General features: G+C 59.1%; 1 protein-coding gene across 1 annotated transcript in view; it reads left to right on the forward strand.

Annotated features, from left to right (window-relative positions):
• The window catches only part of CACNG3 (calcium channel, voltage-dependent, gamma subunit 3), a 31,953-nt gene extending 23,850 nt beyond the window's left edge, over window positions 1–8,103 (forward strand). The window contains exons 2-4 of the mRNA XM_010570494.1: window positions 3,710–3,793; window positions 5,915–6,055; window positions 7,405–8,103. Coding sequence (XP_010568796.1) covers window positions 3,710–3,793; window positions 5,915–6,055; window positions 7,405–7,916 — 737 coding nt within the window. The 3' untranslated portion in view covers window positions 7,917–8,103. The remainder of the gene's footprint in view (window positions 1–3,709; window positions 3,794–5,914; window positions 6,056–7,404) is intronic.
• The last annotated feature ends 1,105 nt before the right edge of the window (window positions 8,104–9,208 follow it).

Genomic DNA, 9,208 nt, shown 5'->3' on the forward strand with positions numbered 1-9,208 from the left:
TACGGATCCCTGTGGGGCAGAGCAGATGCAGCGCAGCTGTGTGCGGTCCCGGCGGCTGCGGCAGGAGGGAGGGATGGGTGGATGGATGGGTGGATGGATGGACGGACGGACGGATGGATGAGTGTCGCACCCCAGCCCTGCCAGCCCGCAGGCAGTGGGGCAGGGGGTGTTTGCATCCGAACAGGGCATCCCCTGCGCTTGCAGGTGCCTCCTGCTCCAGGGTTTGCCCTCGTCCCTCACGGTCACAGATTTACCTTAGACATCGTATATACCAGAAGCAAGGCCCCCGGGGGTCCTGGCTCGTCCAGCTGCTGCTCAGGGTAGGGGGGTGCCGGCCCTGCGTTTCAGTGGGGGCTCAGTGGCACAAGGAGCCTCGGAGAACTTGAAAGAGATCGAGCCCAAGAAAATTAGTATTCTCACTTGCACGCTGTGCTGATGGGCTGACTCACTCTCTAAACTCCTTTCCCACATTGCACCAAGGGAAAGTTTCCTCCCGCTAATCAGATGATGAACACCGGCCCCGCGACCCTACCCGGGAGGTTGCTGCAGAGGGAGATGTTCCTGCGCTGTCACAGTGCCTCTGGAGAAGCTCTCACGAAGTCCTGCATGCTGCGTGGGTGTCCCTTGCTGATAGCAGCTTTGCAGCCGTTAAAAGTCGGAGAGGGCAGGTCTGTCCCACCCGAGCGGGTCGGGGCTTCGGGGCTGCGAGGCAGAGCGAGGACTGAGGTGTTTAGAGACCAGCTGGAAACAGAAACCTCGGTGCTGTCCTGGGAGTGACAGCCCCGCACTGGGTGAGACTGGAGACGTGTCCGGGGGGGACCAGGCACATCCAGGCACGTGCCGGCTCTGGGTGTCCTTCTGGGTCCGTGGGGGTGTTTTGGGGTGCTGCAGGTTGGCACGGTCCCACTCGGGCAGCACGTCCCCGATGGCTGGAGAGGAAAGGGACAAAAGTGGGGGGTGGCTCTGGGGTGTGGGGAGAAGGTTGGAGAAGGTGGGTGGAAACCTGAAAGCTGAGAGGAGGAGGATGGGCGCTGTGCCATGCAGCTGCCGTCCTCGCCATGCCCAGTGCCTCCCCAGCCCCCTTCGTGGTGCCAGTTTTCAGCTCCCCTTCGCCTGCAGTTCCCAAAGCACGGGAGCAGGCGGTTCTTCCTTGGATGCCGTGTCTCCTGCTTGGATGACAGCTTGCCACCTCCAGAGCTTCATTTCCAGGCTTTAATTGATGCCTGTCACGATGCTCAGCTCCCCCAAGCCCGTAGCCAGAGTGCAGGCTGACGGTGTGCAACCGTGCAGGACACCGTGCTGGTTGGCTTCTCTTGCCTGGAGCCCTGTCCCCTGGTGGCATGTCCTTTGTGGTCCCATGGGTGAGGGGACAGAGCCAGCACAATGTGACCATGTGCTGCAGCCCTGCCCCTTGCCACTCCAGAGAAGTCACGTTCTGTGCCTCAGTTTCCCCATTTATAGCATCAAGGGCAGCGTTTGTTGGCACCGCAGAGGAAGCATCGTGCATACTCTTGCATTAGTGTTTTCTGCTTGCTTTGGAGAAGACGGCTCTGTGAATCCTGCAGACAGAAGCGGCTGCTGCTGCCCGGGGCCCTGAGGAGCCGTGTTCCTGTCCAGCACGGAGGCACAGCCCGAGCTCTGAGCCATCCCCCAGCAGATATCGAGTGCGGTTCTTGGTGTCTTGGCGGGCTGCCACAAGGAGCAAGCTCACAGCGTCCGCAGGAGGTGACGGGCTGCATCCATCACAACTAATCCATAAGCGCAACTGGGCATAGCCAAGATATTTTTATTATTTTTTAATGCCTTTAATTTCTCTGTGCCTGTCCATCAGTGGCACGTGGACCAGGCTGCTGGGGCTGGAGGATGGTTGAGCGGAAGAGGCAAGAACCCGTTCACAGCCAGCCCCTGCCCCCAGCTGTCCCATAAACACGTCTGAACCATAAGGCTCTCCCCCGCCGTGGACACGGCTGCGCTGCCCCGTTCTTGCCCCGCATCCGCATCTTGCAGCATTTAACTGAGTCCCCAGTACATCACGTGTCTGAGCCTGACTCGTCCTTGGCTTTTTTCTCTCATGGCACAATTGCACGGCTTCAGCACAGGAGAGAGATGAGCCCGAAAGCGCAGCGAGGAGAAAGCCAAAGCAAACAGGCAGCCGTTTAAAGGCAAAATGCGTTTGTTTTGCTTCAGAGGCAGGAGGGAAAAAAAAAAAGCCACAGAAAAAGAGCCTTTTTTTTTTCCCAAATGCTAAGTGGGAGGCCAGCAGATGCCAGAGCATCTGCCTTTTTCCCCAGGTCTTCCAGGCAGCGTTGCCGGTGCCCACCGCAGCGGGGCTGCTCTCGCCCCCACTCCTGAGTTGTGCCGTGGGGACCCACGAGCAGGAGGGGAAAGGTGGCACGCGCAGAGCGGCCGGGGTCTCCTGGTGGGACCGTGCCGTGGGGCGGGTGGCAGTCCTGCCCATGCCCAGCTCAGCTGCGATGCCCGCCTGCGGCACTGGGTGCTTATCCATGGTCGTGCGTGGGTGCGCACGCGTGTGTGCTGTGGGGACATGTGAAAGCAGGCTGGAAATGGGGTATGGACGGGTCGTTTTGGTGACTCTGCCTCCTCTGGCCTCTGCCCCAGCTGCCGGTGTCCCCGGCACGAAGCGGGTCTGAGAAGTGGCAGGAAAGGGTAAGCAGCCTGCAGACTTTTTGTAGTCATTTAAATGAACTCATCTGTGCCTCCAAAAAAATCACGTCTTGGAAGTTAAGCTGCAGCCCAGATGTTACTTTAGCAAATGTGCTGAGGCTCCTCGTCTGTGCGGCAGCCTGTGCCCTGCATTTGTAGGTCAGCAGTAAATCAAAGCTGCTCTTTCGTACAGCCGAGGGGCTGGGGCAGAGCAGCCAAACTGGGAGGACTGGGCAGGTCTCTTGGTGCTGCAGAGTCCCAGGGTGGGGGCTCTGCTCAAGCCGCCACACTGACCCTGGTGCTGTTGTCATCTCCAGCAGGAATTTGATGTGAAAGCAGATGAACCCGACATCCCAGAAGGAGCCCTGGGCTGCAGCCGTGGAGCACTTTCCCCAGGGCATCTGAATAAGGTGTTGCTCGGACCTGCAGGCCGGGAGGTTTATTTACAGCTGCATCGATTCCCTGTCAAAACCGATGAGGGTTTTGCCTGGGTGGGTGGGTGCTGAGAGCCAGCAAGTGCCTGCCCTGCTTCGCCTCCCATTCACTGGGGAAAACAGGGGCCAGGCGAGCCTTGCCGTGTCCACGGGTGCACCCACGGAGGGAGGGAAAGCTCAGCAGAGGCAGTGCCATGCTGAGCACCGCTGAGCTCCTGGCAGCACCGCACAGCACCGCGCAGCCGGAGAGGGGAGCGGGGGCTGCACTGCGGAGAGTCTCTGCTCACGGCTGCCATGGGGCTGCGGGGGGAGCAGAGCAGCTTGGGCATCTCCTCCCAGCTCAGCAGCGATGTGAATGACAGGACTTAGTTTGAGACATAAACGTGCAGCCCCACCGGAGGGGACTGGCAGCGCTCGGAGGGTGCAGGAGCAGCCAGGGACCAAACTGTCCCTGGGGACCGAGGGCAGCGTTTGGGGTCGCTGACAGCCCCATGCCGAGCGGTGCCCGAGCGGCTCCTGGGCTGCTGCCGTGCCGGCCCCATGCAGCACATCCAGCAGCGCTCCTGCCAGCGCAGAGGGGTTTGAGGGTTTCTTGGCTTGTGTCTTCCCAGGAACCTTCCGAGGAGTGTGCAAGAAAATCGACCACTTCCCCGAGGATGCGGATTACGAGCAAGACACGGCCGAGTATCTCCTCCGTGAGTCTGCTTTCCTGTAGCGTGACGGAGCCACGGGCGCTCCCTGGGGACTCCCTCGCCCCACGCTGCGCTGGCACCCCCCTCCCCATCCCCCAGAGCTTCACCCAGCAGGTCCTTCCCCCCCACTGGCAGGAGGCCGATGGGTCGCAGCCCCCCAGGCTCCCTGCACAGCAGCAGTGACCCTCCGGGTTACCTGAGCGTGGCCACGTCACACCGCAGCAGCAGCGTTAATGGCACATTTGTCTGGCACTCGCTGTCCCCGCGGCCGGTCCCAGCAGCTGCTGCGCAGCCTGAGCTTGTCGGGGTGGAAGGGCTGCCGGGGACCGGGACCCCGCAGGTCCTTGGTGCAGCACCGCGGGGGTGCCGTGTTCGTGCCGGTCTCCCTGTTCCCCGAGTCTCTGCGGCCAGGCTGGATTTGCTGGCGCTCGCCGGGAGAGCACGACGAGCGTCTGCCGTGCGCCCTGCCGGCAGCAGCCGGGTGCAGGGAGACAGAGTGAAAATAGAGCTGGCGGCTCTCCTGGGAGAACGGAGTCCTCCTGTCTTGGTGGGCCAGCAGAGCCTCGGGGCAAAACCCGCGGGTTTTTACGTGGGGGGACCTGCCGCTGGGACGAGGCTGACCCTGCAGAGAAGAGGCACCGTCCCCCGAGCGCCGGGCAGACACGTGCACGAGCGAGCGCTGGGGCACCGCGGTGCGGGTTGACAGAGGCTGGATGCAAACGACGCGCGCCATGAGATGCGAAGCAGCACGGGCGTGCACCGCCCGGCATGTCAGCAAGCACACGTGTGTGTGACAGACTGCGAAGTCTGCACGGCAAAAGGTTCATTTGAACCTAAATTTCCAAACAAGAACATAAGGCAGGAGGAGCCCATGGCAGCCTGGGAGGCGTTGGCGTCTCTGGGCGCTCTCTGAGCCGCTGGGGCTGGGAAGAATCCCCGAGGACAAAGTGACCCCCAGCACCCATCGCCCTGTGCTCAGCCCCGACCCCCGGGCCAGCAGCGGCTCCTGCCTGATGCAGCTGCTGCTCATCCAGATGTTGCTCTGAGCTCCCCATTTTCTAACTCTGCAGGGAGCCATCAGCTCTGCTCACCCGTCTAAGAGGGGAACACGTTTAATGGAATTGGTTTGCAATTTTAGTAGATTAGCGTTTAAGTTCTCCCACCCCCTCCCACATTTAAAATAAAAAGTCTATTTTAAAGCCCCCAGAATGGCATTTTAATGGGGCTTCTCTGTATTTCTGTGCTTTTAATAAAGGCCCTAATAGAGGAATGAGAGCCCAAACCAAGGCACAGTGTATTTTCGGTGCAGCAGGTAGTCATTTGCTGCACTAATTACTCTCTACTGTCATTTTGGAAGCTGAACTTCTGATAGGCCACATAGAAAAGACCCTTCTTTGTGTAGCATTTGGTCAATGACTCCTGAGCATGCAGAGACAGGCACTGCCGGAGCTAATCGCCTTGGGATTAGCCCAGTGCCGGGGTCACGGCATCACACGTGGTGGGCTCGGGGTCTTGGGCTTTTTGTTCCTTTCGATAACATTCCTCCCTTATATCAGAAAATGACTTTTTGTTGAACTTGGGGTGCGTTAGTTTGTAAATTCTTTACTTTCAAAGCAGCCGCAATAGTTTTGGGACCCAAAGGACAGGTTCCTGACCCCTGTGGTTGGCAATACTGTTCCTTGCCAGCATGGTGAGAGCTGGGGGGTTCGGCAGTCCCAGATTCCAGAGTCACGTCCACAGCCAAAACCCGTGGGTGGTGCGTTTGGGAATGGGAAGGTAAATTGCTAGTGCTGACTGTGTGGCAAGACTGGAAGAAATAGCCTAGGAAGCAAAAAAAAAAAAGAAATTCAGGGTTTAAGCTGTTTTTGTGATGGGAGGCCTGAATTGCAGGGTTTGCAGGGCTGACGCTGGGCTCCAGAGCAAGCTCGGAGCAGAGCAGCTCGGGGACAAGCAGAGGATGCATAGTGGGGACCAGTGCTGGGTCTCCCCCATCCCTCGTGGCAGCAACTGAGCGTGGTGTTGCAACAATTCTTTCCGGGCGCTGGCATTGGCGTGGGAGATGCCAGCAGCCTCCGCACAGGAGCGATGCCGGGGACCAACCCTGCCTCGCTCCCTGTCCCACAGGTGCAGTGAGAGCATCCAGCATCTTCCCCATCCTCAGCGTGGGTCTGCTGTTCTTCGGAGGCCTGTGCGTGGCGGCCAGCGAGTTCTACAAGAGCAAACACAACGTCATCCTCAGCGCCGGCATCTTCTTTGTCTCTGCAGGTAGGAGCTGCCCGGCAGGGTCTAGAGTGGGATGGCTTTTCTGGTGTAGAAGTGTGGGAGGACATGGGGGGACTGGAGATGGGTTGTGGGTCCTTCTGGGCTGTCGGATTCTGGAGTTCATGAGTTGTCCCGTCCTGGTGGAAAACTCCTCGTGGCAGGGAAAAAAACAGCAGAGGTTTCTGACAAGTGGCCACTGTGCTAGACAGCACTTCAAGCATCCACCCTGCTCTGCCCCAAGCAGTCTCCATGCAGGGGCTGCAGCTCAGGAGGGGCTCCTGGATCAAAGCTGTCCCACTGGGGGAGCACCCGGCCCCAGGGCAGGTTTTGGGGGGCTCTGCCCTCCATCACGGCCAAGCAGCAGGTCGTGGAACCAGACGAGGGCAGGCACTGCGCTGGCAGCAGCTGGGACCAGGCAGCAGGCAGAAGGGCTGCCGCAGTCCTACGAGGAAAATCACTCTCTCTTGAGAGGCCGTTCCTTCTGGATTACTCATTTCTCTGTGCACTGTTCCCCAACGCTTCCACTGATTATCGTATGACAATGTCTTTGTCTCAAGGAACTGCTTTATTTTGTGTTTTTCTTCTCCCCACAAAGAGACAAATTACTCTCCCTCCTTCGGCTGGCAGGAGCTGCTGATGCAGATGAGAAAACAACAGAAAGAACATAATCGATTCATTAAGTAAATCCAGGAATACATCAGCTGCTCCCCAGCCCTGCGGCACAGCCCCGTGGCGCTGCCGGCAGTGCAAAAAATGCCCGGATCCCAAATAAAGCCTCCGGGCTCCAACAGAACTGAAGAGAGATGGAGCCATTCCTGCTTCCCTGCACTCCCAGGGCCACGGCGAGCCAGGGCTCGTGCCGGAGGGATCCCCTCCGTGCCCCGTGGGTTAGCTCTGCTCCGGCCACAGCCCTGGCGCCCAGCACCGTCTGGGCTCCTGCGGTCCATTGCTCAGCGAGCAGCTCTGCAAAGCAAAACCAGCTCTTGAAATGTCCCTTTTCTAAGCAAAATAGTGGTTGTTCCTCCTGCCCCTCCAATATAGGTGAATATACGTGTATACTGGGTGTATGTGAATATATGTGTATACTGGGGATGGCAGCGGAGGTCTGTGACGGGGTTTGGCCCCGGTGTGCTGGCAAAGGGGCTGGTGCCCCATGGAGCACGGGGGTGCAGCCATGGCCCCCAGCACCCTGCCCGCCTGCTGAACACCCCATGGGTCATCATGGGCAAGAGAAGGGCCAGGCTTCTCCAGCCTGAGCCCCTCCGCTGCTGGGAGGGGATCGGGGTGCTGCTGTCCCCCGTCCCTCTCCTGCCGCTCAAGCAAGCACCTCTCCCTCTTGTCCTCCCCTGAAGGTCTCAGCAACATCATCGGGATCATAGTCTACATCTCGGCCAACGCGGGGGACCCGGGGCAGAGCGACTCCAAGAAGAGCTACTCCTACGGCTGGTCCTTCTACTTCGGAGCCCTGTCCTTCATCATCGCCGAGATGGTGGGGGTGATCGCTGTGCACATGTACATCGAGAAGCACCGCCAGATCCGCGCCAAGTCCCACTCGGAGCTGCTGAAGAAGTCGGCCTTCACCCGCCTCCCCCCCTACAGGTACCGCTTCCGCCGGCGGTCCAGCTCCCGCTCCACCGAGCCCCGGTCCCGGGACATGTCACCCGTCAGCAAGGGGTTCAGCACCATCCCCTCCACCGACATCTCCATGTTCACCCTCTCCAGGGATCCCTCCAAGGTCACCATGGGGACGCTGCTCAACTCGGAGCGGGACCACGGTTTTTTACAGGTCCATAACTCCATCCCCAAAGAGTTCAAGGAGTCTTTGCACAACAACCCGGCCAACAGACGAACCACGCCGGTCTGAGGCGGGCAGGGGCGTTTTGTCAGGCTGCATGACATCATCCTCGTGACGGTGTAACCCGTGAAATCCCGTTTTTAAGGACAAATCCAGATGGCTCCCCGTGCCCCTACCCGCGGGGCTGGTTTTTCACTCCCGAAATGCCACTGGCCGGGCCAGGCCACTGCGCCCACGGTGGGACCGGGACCCCCGCGTCCCTCCCTCCCTGGCAGGGAGGGGACGGGGGCTGCGCCGTGACCCTGGCCGTGGTGCCCCTGCGGACTGAGCGGGGCTTCCATCACCACCCGGGACAGTGGCTTCCCGAGGTCTCCATCGTTAATGTTGATCATAATCGCAGTGTTACCTTAGCTGTTTGTCCCATGGAAATGCTGGCGATAGCCCTGTCTGTGAGAATCCTTAATCTGGTAGTTACGTTTAAGCGAAATTGCCTGGAAGTCCGGAGTTTGAAGCACTGAGTCGGTGCCGTAGCGAGTGCTCGTGTTACGAAACCCCTTTCCCCGTCGTGATGGATGGAGTGCTCGGGCTGGGTTTCTCTATGGCGTTTCGTGCATGCATTAAATAGCTTGGAATTCAATTTTGTCATGTCAGGTTGGAAGAAACATCCTTTTGCAATTTTCTGTGGTCTTGAAAGGGCTTCTTTCTTTCCTTCTTTCTTTCCTTTTTTCTTCCTTTGGTGCATTCAGGCCATGAAAGGACTCAGGAGCAGAATTCCTCCAATGACTGGTAGCAATTAGCCAGCATTTAATTAACCTCTAATGTTGCAAGAAAATGAATTAATTCCCTAAAATTAATACACACGCAGTCACAAGTTACTGTCTGGCACAACAAGGAGGCAACGCTTGACCTGGTGGTACTGAAGGAGAAGCTGGGTTGATGGCTGGGCTGCTGGCCGCGGGCTGTGTGCGGATGGTGTATGATTCTATAATGGCTGGGAGATCGATGAGAAAAATAACAATAAAATTGTCCAGTTTGGCGAGCAAGTTACTTGGCTGAATAGGTTGCGCTGACCCTGCTGCGGGCAGCTGGAAAACGGTGCGCTCTGTCTTACGGGTGTTTCACGGCAGCCTCGACCTCTCCCACGGCTGCGTGGAGTGCCCGGGGTCGGGGTTCCCTGGCTGCAGGGGGTTGGGGAAGCACCCCCAGCCCCTGCTCCGCTCTCCTGCCCTTTGCGGTGCTGCCCTGGTTTGCATGGGGGGGCTCGGCCGGGCAGCGGGGTGCACGGGGTGCCGCGGTGCATGGGGCGCGGGATGCACGGGGTGCTGTGGGTTGGGGGTGAGGCGTGTGGGCATGTGCAGTCC

The sequence above is a fragment of the Haliaeetus leucocephalus genome, unplaced genomic scaffold (assembly GCF_000737465.1).
Source record: "Haliaeetus leucocephalus isolate CR32 unplaced genomic scaffold, Haliaeetus_leucocephalus-4.0 Scaffold295, whole genome shotgun sequence".
Lineage (NCBI taxonomy): Eukaryota > Metazoa > Chordata > Aves > Accipitriformes > Accipitridae > Haliaeetus > Haliaeetus leucocephalus.